The following is a 27985-nucleotide window of genomic DNA, read 5'->3' on the forward strand; positions in this document are numbered from 1 at the left end:
AACCTTCTGCACTACGGGACCTGCCTGGATTACTGCACATGGCGTACCTCGTAGGGTCCAGAAGGATGAAAGCTGGGAGTCAACTCCAGCTACAGTTGCTTCGAGTCTTTCACTGTAACCACTAAATAAAGTCCATTGGTTGAATTCTTGGTGATTCCTTTGACTTCATTTGATCTTGGAGCTGTCAGGGCTAATTTCCCATCGTGTGAGAGAGGTTCGAGAGGGGTGTCGTTGTTGGCTGTGTCTACGTGGCAGTAACAAGGAAGGGATTTTTTTTTAAACCCTTGTTTCATTGTGTCAGAAGGCAGCCTGAAGACAGATATCCCATTTGTTACTAAAATGTCCAACAAGCTCCTACGTAATATTAGTTTATTCACGTGCACATTTCACTGAAGTTCTGGCCCTCATCCCTCTAGCTGCCTCCCTGTCATCTTTCAAAGCTCATCTGAGATTCACTCCTGTGAAGCCTGAAAAAGTGATTTGGATATCAGTTCATCTGTAGATCCCCCACCGTTCAATGGACTGCTGAGTTATCTTTATGTTTATGTGATTCACTGGAGTCACTGCATGATTGTACAGCTCCCATTTTTAATTTCCTTATCTTACTCCTTCTGTGTTCTTTATTACAGCCACTCGTTGTGTTCTGGCTAATTTTAGATGATCAGATTTCCAAGCAAAAGTCGTTGCCTAGTTGTTCCTATGAAGGCCTGACCTTATTGCGTCTTTGCTACAGTAAAGAACAAACCCAATAATAATAATACAATAACAATACAAACTTTCTGGACCTCAGCTTCTTTCTTATTACCAGTTCCCCAAGCCATCTACTCCCCTCAAAATCTCAGTTTTGCCCACTTACTGTTGTCCATTTAGAGCACTAAGAAGCTGACCTTGTGAAAGGTAGACCATCCCTTGACCAAAAATCCTAGTGCATTAGGTAATTTCAAGTGACACTCAGCACCCGGTGGTAAAGATCCCTAGTGTGTCGTTTCATTAGCTTTTCAATAAGTAAAAATAAAGATGCTGAAAGCCTCATCATCTTTCAAAGATTGAACATTGGATGCATGAAGCAATCAGAGAAATTTTCAGCCTGAGGAATAGCTCTGCTATATTTAGCCATCCAAGACTGGTGATAATGGAAGAAAACCTAGGCTCCGTTATTAAAATGGAAAAGAACCTTTATGGCGAGACCGAGCTGGAAAAATGCCGTGATAACTTACCTGTGTCCACAGTTTGTGCAGCTGTCAGTTATGTGCTGGAGAATGCAGAGCCTGCTGTGGGTAAAACATTTAAATGCTACAATTTTAAGTGGGTTTATGTCTGCTTTTGGTTTTTTGGGTTTTGTTTGCTTGGGTTTTGCAAATTTTTTTGTTCCACTTCAGGAACAGATATTTTACTATGTGTTCTTTTACTATGTGTTCTTTGCAACTGTTAGGATATCCAAAGTAAAATGACAGCTCTTCGATGCACACTTGAGGAGCCCCTAGCCTAACCAGCGTGGCTAATTATTTTTTATGACTAACTCCTACAGAACTATAGGCCACTCCGTCTCCACCTTCACCGCTGCCTACGCCCCCGAGTAACGCTGGTCCTGGATACACTGGCCCGTGCTGCAATCACACCTCTGCCTGCTGGAAAGACTGCCCATGAACTGCCAGCCCATCCCAGAAAAGAAACAAAGATCTAGAAACCGTGAGAGTTGTGGAGTTATCCTCATCCACACACTGCCGTGTTAGCCATGCTGGAAATTTAAACGCGAACCCACTTTCCAGGCAGTTTAAGCGAATACAGTTCTTTTGGAAGGGCAGTAGGGAAGAACGAGTATGTAATTGCTGCAGTTCAGATGACCACCAATACTTTACAAAACCGTAGTGACTTCATTCCTTGCAAATACGCGCCCACCTCGAAGTTACGCACGCATCGGTTACTGTCACCGATGTTATCTGCCAAACCCGCAGTCTCATAGCAAAGTACTTTTCCTGCGTTCTCCTCTTTCCCTGCACTGGTGCAGAGCTTGTGAAATCATTCAGCCATTGTTCTGCAGCTTGGCGCACAATTTCCGTGATGATTCCCCGTTCATTAATCCCCTAATTCCCTTGGTGGTGTGGAGATCGGGAGGCATTTATACTCATTGGCCATTTTGTGCAGGTAGAGTTAAAAATTTAAGAGGAATTATGACCTTTTGAAAGGCGATGTTACAAATTGCTCCTTTTTGGAATGGAAGATGATCATTGCGATATGTGATTATCAAACTTGATAACTTTGTAAATTGTTATGCGTTTTCTGCTTCCTTAGCAAAATCATGAGGACACCGTTCTAATTCTTCATGCATTTCCTTCTGCTACCGTTTCTAATTTGCTAGCAAATCTTGATTGTTTGGCTTCCTTTTCACCCACCAAATTATTTTATTTTTTATTTCAAAAATTCCAGAAGTGTTTTAATCGTTCAAGGTAATACATGCTTTATGTTACACATAAAGGATCACATACACAGGAAGCATATGACCTATGGATACTTTTTAGTCTGTCTGCTCTTGGTTTTCTAATTTTTTTCAGTCCGTATGATGTTTCCTACTGCTCAGACAGGCAAATGTTATTTAATGTTGTGGGCTGTCATTCAGAATGCAAAGGAAAATTCAGACCATGACATGGCATTATACCAAAAATAGAGGGATTTAAACACTAAAATAGGAACAAACAGCAAATGAGAAAGAAAGGTAAAGAAGGAATTTGAGAAAGAAAGAAATAGAGAGGGTCGTTTGTACAATTTTATGAAATACCTAACTTGGCTGTTTGAGGGACAAAAATAGACACACATTACGTGGAAGTCATCGTCTCATGTCAATTTACATGGAATTACATCAAATCGAATGGAGCACAATAGGAACACAGGAGGATGGGTTCAGCCGTTGAGACATCACGAAAGAGTGCAAGTAGGTTTTCAGAATGCAAATTGAAAGTGTCACAAAGGAAAAGAAATCCCCTCAAGACAATATTAGAAAATTAAACAGTAAATTTTCATTATTTGCAAAAAAAAAAGGTAACAATTGAGAATTGACAACCAACGCAAGCCTTAGAACTATGCAAGTACTAGAAGCAATACTATCCAGGCTTCGGATCTATCTTTTGGCAAAACCTGACAGAAATAAAGAATTATGTAGCTTCTCTTAGCTCTGCACTGTTAGATTTTCATGGACCACAAAACCAAGAACAAACACAAATACAAGTAATAGCATTGTAGTAACATTTTCAGTATACTTTTACTACTGTATTTTCTTCTCTACAGGGAACTTTACAATTATACAAATTATAAAGGACAAAAATGCCCCCAACAGCTAGCAAAAATGCAGTCATATAACCACTAGCTTGTTCCTTTTCGGTTCTTATTTGAGTGATGTTGCCAAGACAATCAACTGTTTCAATAACATACTACTGGTACCTGAAAAAGAAGAGACAAAACAGGATTACTAGCGTAAAATCATGCAGTAGGAACAATTCCTTCTTTCACATAAGAATATTTAACTCAATCAAAGTGAGGGACATAAAAAGAATAGTTTCTTTTTTTTTTTTTCTGCAGCTGTCACATATCGTTTGATTTTTTCCATATAAAATGTGATCTATTTAATATTTATCTACCTCAGAGGATGCTTGTGAAGCTTAATTCACTGTTTGCAAAATGCTTTGGGATTCTTAGTTTTACAGCACTACAGCATTATAAATTAATTACTGTTGTGACTATACTATCTACTAGTTACTTTCGCTGAGCAAACAGATTTTGCTTGTCGAGCTTGAAATGTTTCACCTGCCACATCTCGGGTTTGACACACTTTCACTCAACTTGAGATTTTTGTGGACTAGGTGACGGCTGGAAGCTGGTGGGTCTGGGGTCTGTGGTCAGGAGAGGACGTGGCCATGGGTTTGGGTTCCAGAGGTTCCAGCAGCGACAACACTGGGCGATGCAGCCATGTCTGAGACACCGGGCTTCTTCACACAGACCTGGGAGCTTGGCAGCACAAGACCTCAGGTTTGCAGAAACTTCCACATTCCTGTTGCAAAGCCAGGACTCAGAATCCTCCTTGAAGGTCTTTGAGGAAATCAGTTTTAGGGACAGTGTTCTGGAAAAGATGGTTTTTTTCTGAAATGAATTAAAACGAAATGAAAATACGCTTTCTCTGAAAACATATTTCTGTTTAACAAAATGTGGAAGAAACTAAAAAAAAAATCTGGTATTTGGATACACCCTTAAGATGCAACACATCCTTTTGTTTTAATGATATTCATCTCAGTAAGTTTATTTTCCCACCTATGTGTACCATTACCTTTATAATTTCAGTCCTAGTGGATTCTAATCATCCATTAGAATCAGCCCATAGAGGCCGACTATATAAGCAGGTTTGTATTTGTCTCATCGATGCTATTCTAACATTAATTCTTGTTCCTTTGGTAAACTGTGAACTACCAAGCAATCTGATGTTGGAAGTAGTCAGTACCCTCATCTCCCAGGGATGTCCATGGTCTGATAGTAGGAAAAACTTCTTCACCGAAAGGGTGGTCAGGCCCTGGCACAGGCTGCCCAGGGAAGTGGCTGAGTCCCCATCCCTGGAGGTATTTAAAAGCCGGGTAGATGTGGTGCTCGAGGACATGGTTTAGTGGTGGGCTTGGCAGTGATAGGTTAACGGTTGGACTCGATGATCTTAAGGGTCTTTTCCAACCTTAACGATTCCATGATTCTATGATTCCATGATCCTACCAGCACGTCCCCACATGAAGATTCAGTGGTACAAGTACTCCAGCTAAATGCAAATTATTTTTCTCTTTCAGGAAAGCAAATTAAGAAGCTTAATCTCTTAATATTGCTTGAAAGCAAAGCATTGCTTTGCGTGCACGTCTGAGCCCCAGATTGCCTGAAATGCTGACAAGATGGGCTCCAGCCAGTGGCCTAACCCCAGGAGCCAGACGCCATCTGGGATGCTTCAGGGTAACGGGGACGCCTGCCCGCACCGGCCCCGTGGCCTCAGCTCCCCACGGCGCGGGGCCCCTCTCCCGGCGCGGGGCCTCCACCTCACGGCCCCTGCCTGAGACAGGCGTCGCTATGGGACACGTTTAACCGCCGAGATGGCCACCGGCGGTGGGACACCGCTGCCGGGGGGGTCCCCCCGCCTGCCCCGAGGCCCGGCCCGGGGCCGAGCGCTGAGGCGGGGCGCGACGGCGGGCGGCGCGGGGAGGAGCGGCGCGGGCGGCGGCCGGCAGGGGGCGCTGCGGGCCCCCCGCCCCGGCGGCTGACAACGGACCGGCGCGAGGGGCGGGCGCGTCCCCGGCAGCGGGCGGCGGAGCCGCGGGACGTCTCTCAAGATGGCGGCGCCCCTGGATATGGAGCCGTCAGCCCTCAGCTTGGAGCTGCTGCCCACCGATCCGCTGCTGCTCATCCTCAGCTTCCTCGACTACCGGGATCTGATGAGGTACGGGCCGGGCTCGGGGCTCCGCCGGATCCGCGCTGCTCGGGGGGGGGCCGAGCCCAGCCTCGGCGGCGGCGGGGGGCGAGGCAGCGGCGGGCCGCGGGCGGAGGGGCGGAGCGGGGGCCGAGGGGGGCCGGCGGGAGGCCCGGCCTGCGCTTGCCGGGTGAGCCGGGGCCGGCCGCCGGGGTCGGGGGGGAAAGAGGCGGCGGGTGAAGCCTGGGGGAGGTGGGGGAGCGCGGTGGAGGAGGCAGCCCGCCGCGGCGGGAGCTGCCGGCGGCGCGGGGCTGCACAACTTTTCGGTGCGTGGGTCGCCGTGCCAGCGGAGGGGGTCGGGGCAGCGGGCTGGGCGGGCACGGCGCTCCCAAAGCCCTCGCCACCGGGTAGGGAAAGGGCTTGGCTTGTGCTGGAGGAGCTGTGTGGAGGGCATGCACTAAAGCACCGTTCCTTTCCAGAAACAGCGGTGCTCTTCGGGTTTTTTGCCTTTTTTTTTTTTTTTTTAAAGCAAAAGGGAATTTTCTCTATTTTTCTCTCCCCCGGTATATATTGGTTTTGTTTGTGGCTAAATTTCAATTTAGAGATGAACCAATAACTGAATTTGCGAAATCAATAATTCTCTGAAACTGTTGCGTATCTACGGGCAAACAAAGGGCGGTCGTGTTGCCAGTGAATACATAAAATTATTTGAATGGGCTGTTTGAGGAAAACCGAACGAAATGAAATAGGGCGACTTTTCAGGCAGAAAAACGTGAATGAAAGTTGCAGGCTGCTCTTGGACAGTTTACTGGATGGTTGAAGACTTATGAGTCATGGAATGAAGATGAGAGTATGTTTTTAGCTACAACCTCACCAAAGAAGTACAAGCACTGACAGTGATTGAAATTACAGTATTTAATCAAAGAGGGAGGAATAGGTATGAATAAAATAGAATATTATCAAAACGGTTATTGTTTGGGTTTTTTTCTCCCCATAAATATTGGGCAAAAAAGCCAAAAGCATCAGGGAGAATTCTGTTAGGATAACAGCAAAAAAGAGGGTAAGTGTAAGCAAAAATTACAACAGTTGTTACAAGTCCAGTACGGATGATTTAGTAGTAGTTGCTGATGGTGTAGTAAAGGCACTACCTATTTTTGTTATATATTTGACAAAATGAGATGGATTTTGCTGTGCAAGGACAACTAAATACTGTGTAGGTTTCTTATTTATAAAGTCAGTAATGGCAGTTTTGCATAACTGGCTGTTGGTAGTACTCAAAGCATTAACTGGGGAAATCTCTAGCTTGCTTACATTTGTTTTAGTGACGTGTGTATCCTCTGACCATTACAAACATTACAGTTTCCCTAGTATTCCACAGGTTGGGTAGCCTGGTGGTGGCCCTTAAATAATGGAAAACCTGACAGGTGACCAAATATTTATGTAATTAATGAGAATGGCTTTAATTGCATCTTTGGTCATCTTTGATGTCATGGTGACTTCTTTCCTACCAGAAATTACAGGCTTGATTGATAAACACCAATATAATAGATTTCTAGAAGGACTTTGGGATATTTCTGTTCCACCACCCCAAAAATAATAAAAAATCAGCACGTCATGAATGAAATTCTTACATGGCCAAATGTCAAGGTTTGAAGTGAATGCGTTTACGTCCTTGTCTCGTTGCGGGGGGGAAGGGTGATGGCAGGGCATACAGGAGAATCACTTTGTTGAAGTTGGTTTTGAAATACTAATACAATTCTAGTTTAAACAGCTTATAATGGATATTGGGGAGAAAAAAAAAAGAGACTGAATTGAACAGATAAATGAGAGTAATTCTGTAGTCTCAGTGCAAGATGTTTTCTGCAGCCATGGACTTCGGCTGATTTTACTTATCAAAGAGAAGATTGAGAGGCATCTTTATTTCAGTATGTAACTATGTCCATTTACACTGTTGGTCTTTCTTTCTTACCAACTTCTGAACTACACTGAAAAAAACCCAAAAAGCAGTAACTGGAAGTTTATGTTTGGTAACCTCATTTGGGGTATTTGGATGTTAATCACAGCCATTAAATCACACACATAAACTGTTGGAACAAGCTACCAGAGGAAGTGATGTTGCCACATCTGAATTGGTGGTATCTTTTGGAGAGTTTCTTTAAAGCATAACTGATAATTCAGCTCAAACACGGAAGGAAAAAAGGTTTATTGTCTGGTGTTCAGGTTTGAATGAGGCAATAATTTCTTTTAAATTCTGTGAATCTTTGAATAACACAGTCACTCCCTGTATTACTCCTTTGCATATTGCTGATGCTTTGCCGCACATTCTTATTCATATCGATATGCTGAAATGTCTTGCTGTCGATACCAGTTTTACATTCCAGAAAGGCTTTGTAACTAAAAGTAAATTTGGGAACAGACTGTATTTGATGGCACCGCCATTGCTGCTTTTAAAGAGCAAGTTAGCAGGCATCGGGAATACAGGTTAGCTTTTGCTATCTCCTTGCATCAAGCAAGGATCAACTTAAATGGTTTCTGAGGACGGTTTTAGACCTATATTCTACAGGTTTTTTACTACTGCGTTTGCAACAGCGCTGCATAGTGCAGGATAGGATTCTTTTAACTTCCTGAAGTAGCAATGTTACCTGTAATGCAATGGCAAGAGCTTATATATGGTCTTCAGGAGAGTCAGCTTGCAGTACCTGTTCCCAGGTCTATCATCCTTTGTATTTTTCCCGTGCCTTTCATTGTTTATGGTCATGAAGTTTGTTATTTAAACAACTTAAAGTGGAAAGTAACTTTGTAATACTTGAACTGTATAGTTTCTGTAGCTTACTGTTTGAGCTTTCAGTAGTATGGCAACAGTGGAAAAGATAAGGTAGAGACTGACAATCCAGATAAGAAAGCAATTTAAATCATCATAACTAGCCTGTGCTACTGGAATGCTTATGGCTGGTGGAGAGGAGTCACGCTGGAATCTTTCAGGCAATGTTTACGATGGCGTAGGTCTACAGGATGACCTGCTTTACAAAATTACTTAATTGCTGACAGTTCTCAAAGTGTGTAGAAAAGTAGTTCATGACTTACATAGCTGTAATGAAGACTTCTAACCATTGTAAGCACAACTCTGAAAAGGACAGCTAAAAAACTTTCTAAAGGAAAACTAACTTTCAAACTCTGCATTTATTTCATGCGAATGCAATGTGTAATACACTGGTCAGTATTTATCCCCGTTGATTGCAAAAGAAAAGTAATATAAAATTTAAATAATATATTTTTATATAATATATAAATATATGTATTATTATATATATTATATATATTATAATATATAAGTATATATTATAATAATAAAATTTAATTATTTTGTATTTATAGTTGCTGCTATTTAAGTCGAAGATTAAATCAGCTATCCAGCCATGATCCATTGTGGAAAAGACACTGCAAGAAATACTGGCTTATTTCAGAGTAAGTATGGTTGGTTTAAGCCTTTTTTTCTATGAAAATGAGGCTTATGTTATTGTGCTGTCTGTTTATGTCCACATTACTTCTAGTAACTCTTAAGACTGAATTGGGATTCACCAGCTTCAAACCAATGAAAGGTTAGAGGTATCAAAAATGTTAATTTCCTAAAGAAGTTTCATGAATGTACAAGTGTTAATAAGTTTTATGAATGGGTAGAGAAGAGGTGCCCTGTTAATGCCTTGGCTGATAAGGTCAAGCTGCAACTTCTCCTTCAGACACCAAATATTCTGCAGAGTAAAGTAATATTCTGAGTGCTGTAATTATGAGGGGTACAACTGGATGGTTGTGTCAAGGGGAGCCGTGACTGGAATCACGGAATAGTTGAGGCTGGAAGAGACCTTTTGAGATCCTGTAGTCCAACTCCCCTGCTCACGCAGGGTCATTTAGAGCAGGTTGTCCAGGACCCTGTCCATTGTCCTATCAGCGGGCACTGCTGAGAAGAGTCTGGCTCCATCTTTACTCCTTCCCATCAAGTAATTGTACGCATTGATAAGATCCCCTGGAGCCTTCTCCAGGCAGCTCTCTCAGCTCTCTCAGCCAGTCCCGTAATCATCTTTGAGGCCCTGCACTGGACTTGTTCCAGTACATCCATATCTTTCTTGTAATGGGAAACCCACAGCTGGACACAGTACTCCAGATGTGGCCTCACCGGTGCTGACTAGAGAGGAAGGATCACCTCCCTTGACCTGCTGGCAACGCTCTTCCTATTGTGGCCTAGGATACTGTTGGTCTTTTTTGCTGCGAGGGTGCATTGCTGGCTCATCGTCAGCTTGGTGTCTACCAAGACCCCAGGGTTCTTCTCGGCAGAGCTGCTTTCCAGCTGGTCGGCCCCTAGCGTGTACTGCTGTCTGAGGTTATTCCTCCCCAGGTGCAGGACTTGGCATTTCCCCTTGTTGAACAGGAGATTCTTCTCTGCCTGTTGAGGTCTCTCTGAATGGCTGTACAACCATCTGCTGTATCAGCCACTGCTCGCAGGTTTGTAGCATCTGCAGGCTTGCTGAGCATGACCCATCATCCAGGTCATTAATGAGGATATTAAATAGTATTGGCCCCAGTACTGAGCCCTGGGGTACACCACAAGTGACTTGCCTCCAAATGATCACTCTTTGGGTCTCATCATGCAGCCAGTTTTCGGTCCACCTCACTATCTACTTATCAAACACATACTTTGTCGGCTTCTCTATGATACTATTAACAGAGACAGTGTCAAAGGCTTCACTAAATTTGAGGTAAACATCTGCTGCTCTCCCCTCGTCCATCGAGCGAGTCACCTCATTGTAGAAGGCTATCAGGTTGGTCAAGCATTATTTCGTAAATCTATGCTGGCTGCTCCTGATCACCTTCTTGTCTTTCATGTGTTTGAAAATGCTTTCCAGGAGGATTTCCTCCATCATTTTTCCCAGGGCAGTCATATTGGGCTGTGTAAAAAGTTTTACGTATGTGGTTCTTTAGGTTGTGGTGGGTTTTTTTATTTTAAAAAAGCTCACTTTCTGTTCTGCTTGCTTGCATTAAACTCGGGATGTCTGTTAAGTGAAAGCTAACTATAAAGATAGCAATCCACATCTTTGCTACAAAAGCATGTTTTTCTCAAGAGCTGAGAAAGCTAGTGGAGTTGACTGAAGTGAATTAGCAACCAGTTTTGTTACCACTTATACCATCTTTGTGTCCAGTTTTCTAGACAGTATCTTCCTTTTTCGATTGTAAATTGTGAGGAGTATTAACTACTTACGACTTCAATGATCAGTGCCATATATTTTTCCATTATTCAGGTGGTCCTTATATTACACGAATAGCCTAAGATGGCAGCTAGTGATAAGGAGTTAATATATTATGCATAAGTGGGTGGAGGAGGTAATTTAGGAAAACATTTCCAAACTTGTAGTTTGTAATCTATATTATATCATATGGGCTGTATTAAAAAATAACAGCAAACAAAGTTGAATCCACAAAGAAAAATATACTGTGCGCATTTTAATTATATGCAGCTTATGAAGATATAACACAGTTTGTAAAATTTTGCATAAAAATCCTAAGCGATATTTTTACTAGAATCCAAACTAGAAAGGAAGATCCAGTGGGGGGCAGGGAAAGAAGGTGAGGAAATGGGAAGTTCAAACTGAGTACCTGATGCTTTAGAAGAGCAACTTGGTATGTGTATGGGGGAAGATGAGGGGATTATAGGGCTCTGGGGTTGGCTTCTGAGATGCTGGCTTCTTCATAGCCAAGAAAAACTGAGTGATGAAGACTGTAGAGAATTTCTACAAATAACATTTGGAGGGAGAAAATATGCTGAAACCTCTTTCACCTGCTGAGACATAATTCACTTTGGAGTTTTTTTTCTCTCTTTGGTTTGACATTAGTTTATCTAACTTCCCAGATTAAATTTAATCTACTTTTTTTTTTTCCTCTCAACTCTTCTTCAAGAAATAAGGTTCTTCTCTCCTTTTTAGAGCTAAAGAGATCTTAAAGGTGATGTCAAGACTTCTCAATTGTTACATTTTTATTTAGGTGTATGAAGCTGTACTAAATCTTTTCCATTCAGCATGCTGATTAGAGTTTGAGGAGTTGGAATATATCCTAACACAAAGATGCAAGGGCTGCTACAATTTGGAGGCGAGCATCCTTTGTCAGATGTTAGTCAGCACTTTTCTGGCAGCCTGTCTTCCCGTATCCTGCTGTTCTGACTGTGAGGAGAACTGAATATGCAGTAATTCCTTAAGAAACTGACTTTCCAGATCAGTGCACAGAGTTCTCATTTAACTGTCTGGTTTACCTCTTAATCCTTCTTATTGGGTAAATAAAGGAGTTTGTGACTAATGCAGTAGATCAAAAAATGTGATTTTTTTTTTTTAAGGCCTTGTCTGTGTATGTGTGAAATGTGATCTCAATTAGCTGTTCACCAGTTCTAAGATTTAATAATAGACAGTGCTCTGTTTAAAGGAACACTGTTTCTAAATTTTCCCCTGATACTAAGTACCCCAAATGTTTCCTAATTCTGTGCCAAGTTGCTGTTGAATAGATGCTGGAATTAATTGAGTTTGTGTAGTTTCACGTGGCTCAAAGTGTTCCTGGCTTAATATTATGCATAGTGTTTCTGCCAGATAACAAATATTAATTTCTTGGGTTTAGAAGTCAAGCTTTTTAGGCTGGCATTTGAACTTATTTTCTTCATGTCCACTTAGAGAGGAAAAAAGTCAACGAAATCAGAGCTGGAAAGCCATCTTCATCAGTACCTACTCTGACCTAGGAAGATACATCCGATACTATGCTACGTTGAAAAAAGCCTGGGATGACCTAGAGAAATACTTAGGACAGCGGTGTCCTCGGATGATTGGTTCTTTGAAAGGTACGGTGTAATACCTGCTTTCTCTAGGAGCTTGGCTGACGCAACATTGTCTGTTATTTTCATACTGCTTTCATCCTAGGTGTGTGCCTCAGTTACTGGAGCCCTGAAAGTCAAGCAGATGTGCTTTCCCTTCCCCTCCAGTAAATAAGTAAATCGGACCACGTGCACAGTCCTTGCCCAGTTACTAGTGATCTGTAGATTCTCTGAAGGTTTCTTTTCAGAGGAGAAATCAAGGTTGTTTTTTTCTAGTGACCAGTCTGTCTTCTTTATCTCTAGATAATCAGGAAATTATGAATACACTTCTACTGCTTTTGTCTGTGGTTGCGATGACTGATTTTTTTTCTGTGTGTTTATTATTATTTTTTAGTTTAATAATCCCATTACTTCAAGGACCTGGGACCTGTTGGTGTGATTTTATTTGTGAGATTTTCTTAAGACCTAATTAAAACACTTTCACATGGAAACAGGCATTTTAAACTAAAGCCAAACAAAAAAGTATTTTTTTTTTCCTACTGTGTTCCTCTAACGAAGGTAAATTAGTGGCTGAACAAGAATTTTTGCTTCCCCCCGCACCGCAAGATTCTGTTTGCAAGTTAAGTTTGTGTTGCAATACTTGAAGTACTTCCAGAGTTCCGGTTCATAAATCTTACATAGCAGGACATACAGCAAGTTTGGGCTTTTCTGGTAAAGGGACAAAATAGCTCTGATGTTTTCAACTGTACCTCAGTCTCCTGTATGAAACTGACTGTTAGACCAAGGTGTTTGATTTAATATGATCTGTGACATTAAGAGAACGCTATAGACAATGATCTCTTTCTTATGTAAATCTTGCATGTTTCTTGGCTTGCTGGCTAGTGCCAGATTCTTAAGTTTTGCTAAGTATTTGTGAGTAACAGAACATGGTTAGAACTTAATACTTACTGTTTTCTTTAAAAATTTTTTTGTTCTGTTACTTCTGAATGTTAGTGAAGGAATGCCTTTTTAGGAAAAGGCCACAAGGGTTATATGTAGCCTGAACTCTCGTGTAACACAGGCCATAGTACTCGATGTAGATATCCATGCCTTGATTTCTGTAACTTTCATGCTGCTCTATGAAAAACGCAGACTTCACTCAGGTATACAGAACCACTGAATTGTCAGTCAAATGTTTTGTTAATAAAATGGAAAGTATCTGTGTTGGAGGTGTTGAAACGAACAGATTTTACCGCAGTTTTACTTTCAAAATCCTCCCAAGGAATTTGGTGCAATGAAGTTTGTCTATAGAAAGACAAAAATAAATTTAAAATTATCGATTTCCACACATGTATAGTGATGGCAGATTTTAGCAGCAGCTCTTCCACAACTTACACCTTTTTAATACCATTTGTACAAGATCTTGTTTCGATGAATTGTTAATTTATGCCGTATAAATGAAACTGATAACGAGTATGAAAAGAGTTTAAAAAAAAAAATCACCCTAAAAACCTTGATTGGAACAGATCACACAGGCCACCCCGCTGATCTTTGGTAGAAGTGAGGGTGTGGACACCCCCTGAAGTCTGTGTGGAGGTGTAAGAGTGGTTATTCCCCACCCCCTTCTGTTGATGACGACATGAAAATCCCCTTGTTACAACCCATTTATTGCTTCAAATTCCAGGTGAATGGTGGCTGCAGCCAACATTTCTTTGTTGCTGATGGGACTGGAAACTGAAAGAAGCAACCCTTAGCATGATGAAAGAGTAAAATCAATATTGCCTAAAAGTTTTAACTGGGACTCAGTCAGCTAATGACAATATTGTGGGGAAAAGGTTCATTTCACGTTATGAATACTTTCTGCTTAAGTCAGGCCTGCTGAGATTTCGTTGGACAGAGACTGGTGCTGTATTAAGTAATCAGTTAATCAGCTTCCTTTCAAATTTATGTAGTATTCATTCTGTGCCACCTAGCATACAATAAAATCACCAAATACTGACTTGAGTCCATGTTTGTTTGAGCAAGGCACTTACAAATTCCATGCTTTTTATTTGAAATACTTGATTGTTAGTGATTCTGGCCACTAGCGTGAATTCAATCAGTGGAATATTATTGAAACCATGCTAGTAGACAGCTGCATCCCAAAGTTGGACTGAATTTATCTTGCTGTTGTCTGTCTGTTAGTTTGCTTTCTGTGAATTATAACTGGCAAAATACTTTGAAATGTATATTTTGTGATAACATTTTAAAAAAAAAAAAGTCCATAATGCTAAGGTTTCTGGGGCTACTTAAAATTCTCTTTGGCAGTTGAAAACATGCTGTTATGTCTAGAATGTAGCTAGTTTTTGCCTTATTTCCAGCCGCGCAGCTCTGATGAAGTGATGTGAAATAGAATTTTAAAGGAAAGGTCTCAACACAAATTCCAATATTCACCTTTGGCAGGAACAGCATACTGGGCACTTGGGGGCAGAGTAGTGAAGCAGCATTGAATTTGAGAGTTTCATAGGAGCAGCAGTTCTTGATTCCCCCTCCAAAACTGCCACTTAATACTCTGTTTCTTTTTGTACACAGAGAGTGTGCGGGAGGAAGATCTAGATGCTGTGGAAGCACAAATAGGTTGCAAACTCCCTGATGACTATCGATGTTCATTTCGCATTCATAATGGACAGAAGCTAGTTGTTCCTGGGTAAGGAGCGAAAACTACATACCAAGTTGTTAATTCCTTTTGTATTTCTTGGATAGTTTATTTATGAAAAAGATAAAGTATCTGCTGAACAGGATAGATGAAACATTTAAATGTATTGTAACTGAGTGACCGCTTGAAGTGACACTTCTAGAATTGGCTATCTTCTAGTCTCAGAAGTAATTGAAAACGCGGTGTAGATTTCTAATTGCTCAAATTACTCTTACACGTCAGTCCTTTTTCCTAGTGAGAACCCCCTTTTTTTTTTTTCTTTTTTGCTAATAACGAAAACTTCCAAATGTTAGACTTTTAATCACCACTGCAAGTTGCTCCCCTGAAGTTTTGCTTTGCATTACATAAGTAAATTAGCCTCTTGGACTCTACAGGTTTCATTATTTAATAACTTCTTGCTTTAAAATGGTTAGGGAATAGCTTTCAAACCAGGTAGTCCTTTTAAGTAGAATCAAAACGTCAGTGCTGCAAATTGTTTTCTTAGTAGAAGATTTTACAATTTTATGCGGTTTCAGCAATTAAAATCTCCTTTTACATCAAAGTTAGAAGGCAAATGACCAAACATAGTTTCCTGTGTTCCAGCTATACAAAGAGTTAGCAGGTCAGCACTTGATGAAGTGCCACAAACATTTGCAAAAGATGGAAAGCTAGGGCAAATCATTGCAGTGTCTGTAGGGGACAACGCCGTTCATGTTGCTCTACCAAAACCTTCATTAGTAAAGAAGGTGCAGCTTCCTCCAGTTCTAGTGTTCTGTGTGCAGAAGACATATGGGAAACGGTTTTATGCAGCCATAAGGATGACTTCCAGTTCTGTTTCTTTTCCAGGAGAGACTTTTTTTAGAGAGGAGATAGGTGCCCTAGTTCTGTAGACTTCAAATGGAGCTCTGCAGCTTGTGTACTTCCTGCTCTTCCTACTACTTTTTCACTCCCACAAAGCCTCTACTGTGGTGATGTGCCTGTGGAAGGGCTGTAGGAGCAGATGGATGACTTTGGGCGTGCTTTTCAGCTTGAGCAACTGCCAGTGGGCTGTGGTCCATTGCTGTGCCCTCAGAGCGGGGGCCTGAGCCTTACACACAGGTGGATGAACCTTGGTGGTGGAGCACTGACTAGGGGACTAGTTAGGTCTGACATGTGGGACCCTGGAGCAAGAAAGGCTGCCACACTGTAAGTGGAAGGTGTGATCTTACTGTTGGGGACAGGCTTGCTTTCTTGTGGGAGATGAATACTGGAAAGATCAGGTGTAGGTAGTGGAAGTCTGCAGCAAGTTGTTGGCACGTTAGGTCAGAAGCGGAGGAGGTTCGGGACTAGTTGTCGTTGTTAGATGACAATGCTTTCTGTGTTTGGATGTTGGCATCCCTTTTTAAACTGTAGAACGTGCTAATTCCAGGCAAGACTACGTAAGGAAAAAGAGGAATGGAACCTGTTGCCCAGGATGGGAGCAGCTTATATCATGCTGACATGTGTCAGCTTGCACCTGAGTCACTGCTTTCATAACACCAGTAAAAGCTTAGCATCTGCAAGAGTTCACATCTAAGAACATAGTGAAAGGCAAATTAGAAGGGAGTACAGGTGGGGAGGTGTACGTTACAGGTTTGTGTACTCTTCTTATTGCTAAGCACACTGCTGTAGTGTGTGCCTTTGTAGTTGATTACTTTGATCATGTTACTCCTTTTTATCATTCTTCCATTGTCTGCCCCTTTATTACATTGAGTGTAGGTTGCCTGGGGTTTTTTATTTTCACCCTAGCTCTCATCTAGCCCAACATTCATATCAATGTTAACCTTAGCTTCTGATGCTTACCTCCATTCCTAATCTGTTACATGTTTCAGATTAGTACTATTTTTTTCCAAATGGTTATATTCTTTTCTTATGTATAGAGAGGCTCCTTTTACTGTCTTCAACATCAGTTCCTTAGTGTCAAAAACAAACAAACAAAAAATCCCTTCCTTTGCTGTGATGCTTACAAAAAGCTAGAGGAAAAAATTAGAAAGACAGTTGATGGTCTTGCCATGTCATGCTGATGAACGTTGTCTCCTTCTTTCCTTGTATGTCCGTTTGTTTATGTCTGTCTGCCTTAGTTTTTGTACTGAGATTATAATCTCTCTGACTCAATAGTTATTGTCCTTGTTTACTTCTCAACGTTTTCTCCGAAGCATAGAGCACCTTGCTCACTGTAGTTTTGATCGATGACTGTTACTATAGCAGCTTGGTATTCTAATTGAAAAATCATGGATGCTTCGATAGTATTGAAATGAACTTGCAAAAAACTTGAGATACGGAGCACTGGTTATTATTATGTTATGCTACTCTAGGAAGCTGCGTCAGCTGTGAATGGCTCCTTTGAAGTAGTTGCAGACACAATGAGAATCACCAACACAGTTTAAAACAGTGCTTTGGGATGCACAAAGCATACAAGGAAATGTTTATCTTAGAGCCATCAAGCCTCCCTTTGTGAAGGCTGATGTCGCAAACTAATAACCTAGTTCAGCACCTGGATGTTAGAGTTGGACTTCATCTGGGTCTAATAGGCATGTAAAGCATTGATAGCTTTAAATCTTTTCTAAGCATTGATTCTATCTTTGCCTTGTGAGTGGTATCTTCTGTTCATCTTTCCTTTTTTAATTGTTGTCGAAGTTTGATGGGAAGCATGGCACTGTCGAACCACTACCGCTCTGAAGACTTGTTGGATATCGACACAGCGGCTGGAGGTTTTCAACAGAGGCTAGGTCTGAAACAATGCCTTCCTCTTACTTTTTGCATTCACACTGGCCTGAGTCAATACATGGCCCTGGAGAGTGTGGAGGGACGAAATAAATACGAGATCTTCTATCAATGTCCAGTAAGGAAGATATGTTTATACTTGTGAATGTGCTTTTCTAATGATTGATGGTGTCCCTTCGCGTGTTATCAGATACCTGCAGTGTTTTACGTAGCATAAGGCGAATACTAAGAGATCGCATTAGTTTGTTACTTGCCCCTGAGTTGCCATCTGGTTTTCACCAAAGCCCAGAAGTGGAATGGGTAGTCAATGAAAGAAATTTATGTGAAGGTGCTAATGGCTGTAGCAATTTCTGTAAGTTCATGATAGTGGACAACATTCATCCGTATTGGAAGGTATTAATTTGTTCAGACTATGGCAGGTATATACTCTTGTCCCTGTTTCTGTAAGGAAGAAAAGCTTCTCCGTTATGGAAGATCAGCATCTGCGTATATCTCCTCCCCCAGATATGTTAAATGTAAGCTTACTGCAATTAAGGATACCCTCTGGTTTGTAAGCAAAACTTACTCTCCAGCAAAAGAACAAATTGCTCCTGAACAGCTCCTTTGTAGAACATAATTAAGTATTTTTCATAATTCTTACAGCTGAAGTATTTTAAGATAGGCATATTGTTGCTATTGAAGCTTAAGGATATTATACCTTAACAAGATTTTGGCCCTCTCTCTCTTTACCCATGTCCTGACAACCTCCTCTCCCCAAAAAGAAAGTGCAGCGAGTAAAGGGTGGGTCTTGTAAAAAAGATGGGGCTCTTCATCTGCTACGGAGTTCCTGGCTGTTTGTTTTCAAAGCATGGAGCAATGAGATTTCTAGGGAATGCCTTGATAACGGATCACTTGAAGGATGTGAAGGTCCCCCTTTGTATTACACCAAGTATTTAAACCTTCTGGATAATGCTTGGGAACTTGGAAGGTTACTTGCACGCTTACATTTTGGTTCATCTGTGGACAGCCCTGCTTGTTTCAGGGGAGAATCTGGTAGTACAGGAGCTGGGATTGTTTAGCCTGGAGACCAGAAGGCTCAGGGGAATCTTCTCAATGTTTATAAATACAGCAGAGCATAAAGAAGTCAGAGCTAGACTCTTCTCAGTGATGCCTGCCCAATGACAGAAAAAGAGGCAATGGGCACAAGTTAAAACATGGGAAACTTGGTCTGGGCATACACAAAAACATTTTTACTGTGAGTGTGGTTGAACACTGGGGCAGGTTACCCAGAGAGGTGGTGCAGTCTCTGTCCTTGGACAGGACAGCATCCTGGGCAAGCTGCTCTAGCTAACCCTGCCTCAAGCAGAGGGATTGGGCTGATCATCTCCAGAGGTCTCTTCCAACCTCAGCTGTTCTGTGCTTCTGTTTTAAGGCAATATTTTGGGGGGCCTTGTTTCTTGAATGATGCATTAAATCTGATTTTATATGCATGAGCCGTAGTGGAATGTTCGAGCTGTATATTCAGTGATCGTGTGAGCACTCATGGGGACAGGCATGTATGTTTTATATATTTGAATATCTGACTGGGAGTATAATGATGTATTAAGCAGCCTGATTTTAGGTTTAGTAAACATAGGGAAAGTGTTCCCTATGTTACAGTTCAGGTGTTGAATTTTAACCTTTAAAGTCTAATGCTCTCCTTCTAATACATCCATAACCTGCTTTCCCTTTCAGGACCAAATGGCTCGCAATCCATCTGCTATTGATATGTTCATTACAGGTAACACTTTAGAGAAAATATTCTGCAAAATGTTTTAATCGCACTGTTTAGAAAATGCATGTCAGTATGACTTGAACAAAGCAAGTGTTCCAAATTTTCTGTGCCACTTTGAGACTCTAACCTACTTTAACATCAGTGGTTACTTGAAACGCGATGCAAGTTTTCTCTATTAAAGCTTGTCCTTCTGTGTGTCTGGTATACAAATCATTCAGTGTACTAACCTGTCTAACAAGATGAGCAACACCTTTAAGTTAGCCATCATGGAGTGATGTAAGCAGTTACTAATAACAACATCCAGGTGGACAGAAAGATTTTTTGTTTTCCCCAGTAGTTTTTGCAGCCATGTTAGAAGCTGAAAATATTTTGCATCCCTTCATGAAACCTAAATAACTATAAACATAGCTGCAGAAGAAAATCTTTCTGGATTTTGATTTGCCTGATGGCTTTGTTCCAAGGATAAAGGAGGGAAGGTGAAAACAGTGTAATTGTTGTTTGGTTATGTAGTAATCTGTTGTGATCATCTGTCTGACATGTACGTTGACTGGAATAGTGTTTTGATTATTTCTCTTTGTTAATCCACTGGAATCTGGTAACTGTGGCTATGTCTAAATTAATTCCTTCCACTCAGTGGGAAAGTAGATGTGTAATAAATGGCACCAAAATTTTAATATTAAAATTTAGCCTTGCACATTTCTTTGTAACATTCATACATATATCCTGTGAGAAACCACATGAGACAATGCTACACCATTGCTGGTTTGGGTTGAAGGTACTCAAAACTCTTAGCCACGCTAATTTTAGGAAACCTTTCTACGTATGGATTGATCGCATGAACCGATTTCACTGTGAAGTAGTCAGCTTGTCATCTGTTTTACAAAGGTCTTATTGCAGAACGCAGCGTGTGCTTTAGAATCATCATAGGAAAGAGAGCAAAAGCTCAAGAGTTTGGTTACTTGCTTCTCTCCACCTGAGGATGATGTAATACTTCAAAGCTACTCTATGGTGAGCTGGTATTGCTGCTCAAGGCTGCTGCTTTTATGGCATTGACTTGATGGTGAGGTGATCTGACATCATATTTAAATGCATTCCACTTGGCTGAAAGGGTTAATCTTGGCTTATCACAGGGTGGAGGGGAAGTTTCATATACAGCGTTTATCTTGTCATTTTGAATGCGGCAGGATAAATTGGTCTACTTTCTCCATTCCGAGTTACTTTATACAAGGTTTGCATTTTGTGGATTAGTGGTAGAAAGGAGGATAATAAACTTGGAGTTCCTTAGACTTCCAAAAGATCAAAGGACAGTACACATAGCTCTTGCTCAAAGGAAGAAGTGGTAAGCACACTTAATCTAACAGGAGTGCTAGTACATGATAACACGTCAGTGAAGGTGAGGATAATGATTTCTTAGTATTTCAGCTTAAATCCAGTTTTGTATCAGTAATATTGACAAATAGTTGAGGAACTCCGTGCTTTTCTATTGAACTCTCTATCGCAATGCTTGGAAGATTTATGGCTGAGAAATCCTTTTACAGAGAGCCGGTATCTCTTCTATGAAACTCTTTTCTTTGAGAGTTAAATGTGGCAGCTTGACTGTCTACTTAGAAATCAAGCTGTTCCTTAATAATAGCTGTAGGTGTATGAAAAGCTGTTCTCAGACAATGGCTGTAAGCGTATGAAAATCCCAGGTTCTTTGGAATGACACAGCCTTAGTCTTCTGGGTTTGTAGCAGAAGTGGAGAGTATGTCTATGGCTTATCCCTGTTTTTAAGGAGAGGGAAATTCTGTAACTTGCTAGCATGTTTCTGAGAAACTGTATTCATATGGAAACTTGCGTATCAAAACTAAGTCCATAAATCCACCAGCGGGCTTGCATGCCTCTTGTAGGTAGAATTGTTGGAAATAGCTATACAAATAGTATAGGTCACTATACTTGTCATCGTTCCCAGTCATAGCAGAAGCCATGAGCAGGAAACCAGATGAGACACCAGCATTTGAAGACCATGATTATAATGTGAAATACTTAGCTAAGAGATTCTTTGTTTGCTGTGTCATTTCTGGAGTATGCACCTTTTACTCTTAGTTCTTGGTTGGTTTCTCCAAATGATCTTTGTTGGTAGAACGGACTGGAATATTGGCTGACTCGTGTAAGTAAGTCTGAGAGTTTATTGTAAAATATTCAAAGCTTTAAACTGTTTTCTTGAAGTATTTTTGCCTGTCCTTATGGATACTTTTCTTCTTTGGCATCTAGGTACATCTTACTTGGAATGGTTTACATCCTATGTAAACAAAGTTGTAACTGGTGGTTATCCTATCATCAGAGACCAGATTTTCAGGTATTGTGACTGGGATTTATAACCTCACTGCAAGGTTTTGATGCTTCTTCTAGAATGCTTTCCAAGTAGTTATGGGTATCCGATAAAAAAACGGATGGTGGAGAGAGGAGAAAGGACGTGAAACTTACTGCAGATAAAGCTGTAAAACAGAATGCTTAAATCAACTTTTTTTTTTTTTTCACCAGAAGCTTCAGAGTTTGTAACTTTGCATTAATGGGACCAGAATTTTGCACTGTAACTGATCTGAAGCTTAGCTAACAGCATAATGTTTATTCTGCTTGCCATGAGCGTGCTGCTGCTGCAGGACTGTCCTGAGTTATTAAAAAAGCAATTGCTTCAGTGAACTGGTCTCTAAAACAACACTGTTGAATTTGTAAATAGACAGGAATTTTCTGGTGTTCAAATCTTCATGCGCTTTTCTTCTAAATATAAGCAAGAACCTTAATTCTGTCAAACTGAGATGCTATAGAACCAAGTTCCTGATCTGTAAATTAATTTGCTGTAGGAGTTGCTAGTTTCTGTTTTTTCAATAGCATAATGACACATCCTTATTAAACAAGCGTGTCTTCACTGACTTCGGATCAAATTACACACCCAGCTTAATACAAGCATTAATGGAGGTACAAAGACATCCGTAGCTGTATGAGTTTCGGTGATGGGGAAGCATACATCATGAAGACACTGCACACATCCTTTATTTAAATGCCAAATGGCAAGTTAAGAATTACTTTTAACCTAGCGCCACAGTGCTCTTATTAGTAATTAACTAATCACTTTACGTGTTTAGCTTTCTGTATTGAAGGTACAGAGCTATTTGCAGAGTTAATGTTTTCCTTTCTGTAGGTATGTGCATGATAAAGAATGTGTCGCTACCACAGGAGATATTACTGTTTCTGTGTCCACATCTTTTCTACCTGAACTCAGTTCTGTGCATCCACCGCATTATTTCTTCACTTACAGAATCAGGTAAAAATAACAACTGAAGTAACTCTTACAACACAGGAGAGACCTGTGTAATGTTCAAAGGATGCGTTGTTGCAAATTCATGCACGGCATTCATAAACGTACTAAAATGAGTAGGATGTGCTCAACATGCTGTACTTTTTAATAAACAAATACTAAATCATCGCCTGGTCAGGTACGCAAATTACCAGCCAAGTTGACAATTGGTAAAGTACGGTGATGGGTGGGGGAAAGAAGTTACAAGTAACTCTTGTGATTCAGAAAGGGGTAAATAACAATAGATAGTGAAGCACAGGCGTGGAGATGGATCCTGACAACTGATTCAGTATACTTTACCTTAGGGTTGGGTTTTTTTTTGCCCAGTCTACTCGGAGGGGGATCCCAAGGATACTAAAGCATTTCTTAAAATGTATGAAGGTAGCTACATAACCATTAAGTATGCTGTTTGGCTTCTAGGATTGAAATGTCCAAAGATGCTCTTCCTGAGAAGGCTTGTCAGCTGGACAGTCGATACTGGAGAATAACAAATGCCAAAGGCGATGTAGAAGAAGTTCAGGGTCCTGGAGTAGTTGGTAAGTAAAAGATTGCTTTTATGAACCCAACAGAGAGAGTGGTTTTGTATTTAATGTACATGTTATGAAAGTTACGTTATTAGCCATTCACCGTGGTGACAGAGGGTAGTAGTTGTATGGTTTGTATCAAAATAATTTTGTTGCTTGAAAAAAAGAGAGATGTGTATCCATCTGTTTTGTCTTTAAAGTCATTTTGCAAGCGATGTCTGAACATCTTGATAGTTAAATGCTCTTCAGACAGTTTTTTCACATCAGTAGTTGTTGAGAATCATTTATGCATCCACTGGAATATAAAATGATCTGCCTGAATGTGTTGTGGAGTACAAGTGCTTTAGCAAACTGCTAAGTTGTAGTTCTACTTCAGTCCTTCCTATTGTGATCTCATATTTTACCAACAGGGGAGTTTCCAATTATCAGTCCAGGGAGAGTCTATGAATATACCAGCTGTACTACGTTTTCCACAACATCTGGATATATGGAGGGGTATTACACCTTCCATTGCCTCTACTACAAGGACAAATTCTTCAACGTCACAATTCCCAGATTTCATATGGTGTGTCCAACATTCAAGGTGTCTACAGCACGAATGGTAAGCGGAGATGCAGTTGCCCTTATCCTAGTGTTTTTTTTTCTCTGACCTGTTTTCAGAAACACTTGGATTAATTTAAATAGGGCAGAGTAACTGTGTGTTTAAACTCCAATGTCATGTCACTTTTCAATTTTGATTCTTTTCTTGAAAAGCGTTCTCTTTTTCAGAACCATTTCTCCAAAAAAAAAATATAATCTAAAAGTATCACTCAGTCTGAGACTTTGGCAGTTTCCCATTATATGAATTCTTTTCAGCTTCTGGAATGTTTATCGATAAGAAAACACTTCTGGTGCAAAAAGTACAGTACTGAACAGTATTTGGATTGATAACTCCATACAAACCATGGTCCAGTTAAGACTCAGTCTAGCAACTGTAGTAATCTTTGTAGGCAGTTTGTGCATTGGTAAAGCCACGTATCGTTGCTTTGACGTGTAATGCTACCAGTTGAATTCAAGACCCTTGGCCCGAGCTTTCATAGGACGCCGTACGTGGCTATGGATCTTCCTCCTCCAGTCCTCCCCTCTGTCTGGTATCAAGGTCAAACCTGGTTGTATCGGTGAGATCAGGGGCGCTGTGGGCTCTCGACAGAGGTAGAACGTGACCTGTGTCGGAACACGAGTGCCCCTCAGGCTGCACAGAAATATATATGTGCCCATGTATGTCTCTTCAGGGCATATTTCAGAGGTATATCTGATTATGCAGACTAGAGCAGTGTTGAGTTTTGTTTGCTTGTCTTGTTTTAAGGAGCTATCTCATTTCTTAATTCGTACCTAGAAACGTGGCATGGCATTAGCTGTTTGGATTTCATAGTTCTTTTAAATATTCCGTCTTGGTGTGACCACGCTGTCATCTGTCTTAGCCATAATAGCAGATCTGCTTTCTTCAACAAGAAAAGTTTCAGTTAATGACCATTTAAAAATGATAGCGGTCCATTTGATGTTCATTAGTCCTCACGGAACGTGCATGCCAAAAAGTCACTTAACGACTTCACAAATCAATAAGATATTTAGCTTACTGTTAATTATAATGTAGTTTTAGTTTGGAGATTGCAGGTGAACTATGTAATTTCTCGCTTTCCTTTGGCCTTCTTTCGAGAAGAATGCTTTATTTATTTTATCACTAGCATAGCCCTTATTTAGTGACTGATTCAGATAGAACTTGAAAGTTTTTGTGCGAGCATTGAGTCTTTCCTCCGGGGTAGACATCTACTTGGGTGCTTTCTCACGTTTTTCAAGGGATTTGAGACGCTCTCGTTACCAGTAGCTCTAACAGTAAGTGCCAGCAGATGTCGTGCTTCTAACAGAACATGGCATCTCTTCACTCTTGCTCAATTTATGGGAGTTGTAACCTCCTGCCATTCAGTTGACTGTGAAAATAATTTGCTTTTCTCTTTTGCTCTGCCTCTGTTTTAAAGGTACTGATGACTTTTTTTTTAAACTACTTTTAATAAAAGGCAATGTGAGCCACCAAGAAAACTGGTACAGCTAAGATACTCAATTGTGGCTTTACATAGTTGTGCAGATGAAATAATGAAGGCCAATGAATGTTTACCGAGTTAAAAGTCAAGTAGTTTGGCAAAATGATCTCTATTGCAAATTAAACTTCGTAATTGGAAGGAGCTGGTTTTGGGACATAGAGCACAATGTCTAGTTCGGCTAACTGTGGCGATAATGCAGACTTCAGATTTCTCTAGGCAGTTGTTAGTGCTTTCTTAGAACTAGCTGGAATAGAAGATTTTAATTAAATATGGATGTGTTTTGTATTAGGAAACAAATCATAATGAATATGCAGTGGATGAAGACGAAGATTCCACAGACACTGATGAATATGAAGATCGACGTAGAGTGTTGGACATTCCTGCACCTTCTGGACGCTGCCCACGTCATACCTGACGGGATTTTTTTCAAAACAAAATAAACTGTTTTCAGAAGCTGAACTCTTTGGGGCTAGTGCATAAGAATATTTCTGACTATTGTAAATGAACTTTCTGTTGCACATCAGGGCAACTAGCATGAATGTTGGTGCCAGTTCTAATATTCATCAGAGTATAACTTTTTTTTTTTTCCTGGTTTGGAAGTGGGGAGAGGGGGCTTGGGGGGGGACGGGGAGGGAGGGAGGGAGAGGAAGAGAAAGGTGTTTGAGCTTTGGTCACTTTTTTCTGAAGTGCGAAACAGCTTGATAGTCCGAGGTAATCATATCTTACATTTTTAAACTATTGCCTATTTATGATCATATTGCAAATATGGTGTGGGGATTTGTTTTTATACAAGCATTTAAAATTAGCAATAGACAAGATGGCAAAAAAGGTGTATACTATTGTCCTTCCTCATGAGTTTCTACTCTTGATAACTCCTGCTAAGAATGAAACTTGCAGTTTGGTCTGTGTATCCCATTGGGATCAGGTGCTCTTATGCTCTTTTTTTTTTTTTTATTAACGTAGAAGTACCAGAAGATTCTGGTCATCACGTGCATAAATTAGGAATGAAACTGGCCTTATTTTTAGACAATCTGTCTTTCAGCTTAATTTTATGCTAAATGACTCTGATTGGATAGCGCCTTTTGGAATGTAGTGTACGTGCATAATCTGCCACTCGGTAACCAAGAACTTTCTCAGTGACTACGAAGTATGAATTTGTAAATACGTTTTGAGTTTTTTTTCTTTATATGATGTTTGCTGTTCAGACTTTGTCATAGGTGACAAATTGATGTTCAAGTATCATGTTTCCCTAAATCCTCTCTGGATTTTTGTAACTACGCCTGAATAAAAAAATGAAAAACAAAAAAAAGGGAGCCTGACAGAACACCAGATGACTAGAAACTTTATATTTAAACTATGTTTGCTTTACCACTTTTATTTTGTTTCCATTGTCAATAAACAACTGCCTCCTTCGCTCTGAAGCGCTACGTGGGACTCTTCTTGCCAAGACTTGCGCAATAATTGCGTGACCAGCGTCGCTGTAGTCAGTTCCTTTTTTTGACATCCAGAATTAGTAGCTCCAATAGGAAAACCAGTATATTGTGCTTCCAGCTGAGTGTTTTCATTATTGACTAGTTACTGCTCATACAGAAAGCCTGGTGTTTTGGGTTTTTTTTCGCCGCAAGTCGTAGTATTAGATTCTCTGTGTGCCCATCTTTAATGCCACACAGCATTTGGATCTTCCACAGTGGTACAAAGTAGAAAACCAAATATTATGATCGCTACAACAGTCGTTCAGGTGAAACATCTAGAGAAGCAAAAAAATGTGTGTTGTCCCTCACAGAAGTCTGAACAGCAGTGTGAATTGCTGGAGGGGCTGAAAAACATTTCCATTTTGAGGATTCCTCAGTATTAACTGTGAGGGGAAGATGTGATGTTTGTGGTGCAATGCTTTTTCTTCACAGAAGTTTCATCATCTGCTAAAAGGATCAGTGAAAAAAGGATTTAGTGGAACCAGAACTTATTCCAGTGCTGGAAGTCTGTCTGTGTTTTTAAGGACAGGTAACTCTCGTGGTCCGGGGCTTGGTACTTCACCAGGATCTGCGTGTTCTAGCTAAGCGCTATCAGCCGAAGGTCATGAGGCTCTACAGAAACACTCCCAACTCTTGGCATTTTTACTCTTCTCAGGGAGCGGTTCTCCCTTGGGTTGTTAAAGAGCAACTGTAATTATTCCTTACTGCAGGAGAAGCCAGGAGACAGGACGATGCTATTCTGTCAGCCTCTGAGCACTGGGATCTGAGGTTTCAGGCCTCTGCTCCGAGCACAGCTGGCGGTCACAGGGCTGCTGCGAACGGTGCGTGTACGAGGCGAGAAGGTAACCAGGTACGGGAATGACGCATCGCTGCCGTTGTACCAAACGCATGTGTATTTGTAACAGGAAAACGGTTATTCCATTGCTTCAGGCAGCTATTTTAGCACATGGCATATTGCCTAAAGTTACCAGATGCAGTGCTACTGCAAGTGGTGTAACTCTTCATTACCTCCATTCAAAGTAGGGTTTATGCCAGTGGTTCTCCTCACCCCACCCAAAACTCCAAAGCTTATGCCAGATCAGTATGAAAAGTGAAGTCCGTTAAGGAAAACAAGGGATCGGGTGTGTTCGCCAGCAGTGCTGGACGGCAGAAATCTTCAC

At 40.8% G+C, this 27985-nt stretch overlaps 1 protein-coding gene across 1 annotated transcript; it reads left to right on the top strand.

The window, feature by feature from the left end:
* The first annotated feature begins 5259 nt into the window (after positions 1-5259).
* On the top strand, positions 5260-26780 carry FBXO3 (F-box protein 3). The gene is made up of 11 exons (XM_087742412.1): positions 5260-5455; positions 8801-8890; positions 12130-12293; positions 14817-14931; positions 17575-17779; positions 19375-19420; positions 21668-21752; positions 22596-22718; positions 23172-23287; positions 23686-23876; positions 25643-26780. Exons 1-11 carry the CDS (start codon positions 5349-5351, stop codon positions 25766-25768), a joined length of 1368 nt encoding a protein of 455 aa, XP_087598538.1. The 5' UTR covers positions 5260-5348; the 3' UTR covers positions 25769-26780.
* The last annotated feature ends 1205 nt before the right edge of the window (positions 26781-27985 follow it).

The sequence above is a fragment of the Nipponia nippon genome, unplaced genomic scaffold (assembly GCF_047370975.1).
Source record: "Nipponia nippon isolate SJK-2023a ecotype South Korea unplaced genomic scaffold, ASM4737097v1 scaffold_10, whole genome shotgun sequence".
In the NCBI taxonomy this organism is placed as follows: domain Eukaryota; kingdom Metazoa; phylum Chordata; class Aves; order Pelecaniformes; family Threskiornithidae; genus Nipponia; species Nipponia nippon.

Excerpts from the sequence above, each read along its gene's own strand:
- FBXO3 (XM_087742412.1), top strand. The coding sequence starts at position 5,349 with ATGGCGGCGCCCCTGGATATGGAGCCGTCAGCCCTCAGCTTGGAGCTG. Across the intron at positions 8,891-12,129 it reads AAATACTGGCTTATTTCAGA|AGAGGAAAAAAGTCAACGAA; the intron begins GTAAGTATGGTT and ends ATGTCCACTTAG. Across the intron at positions 23,877-25,642 it reads AGGTGTCTACAGCACGAATG|GAAACAAATCATAATGAATA; the intron begins GTAAGCGGAGAT and ends GTTTTGTATTAG.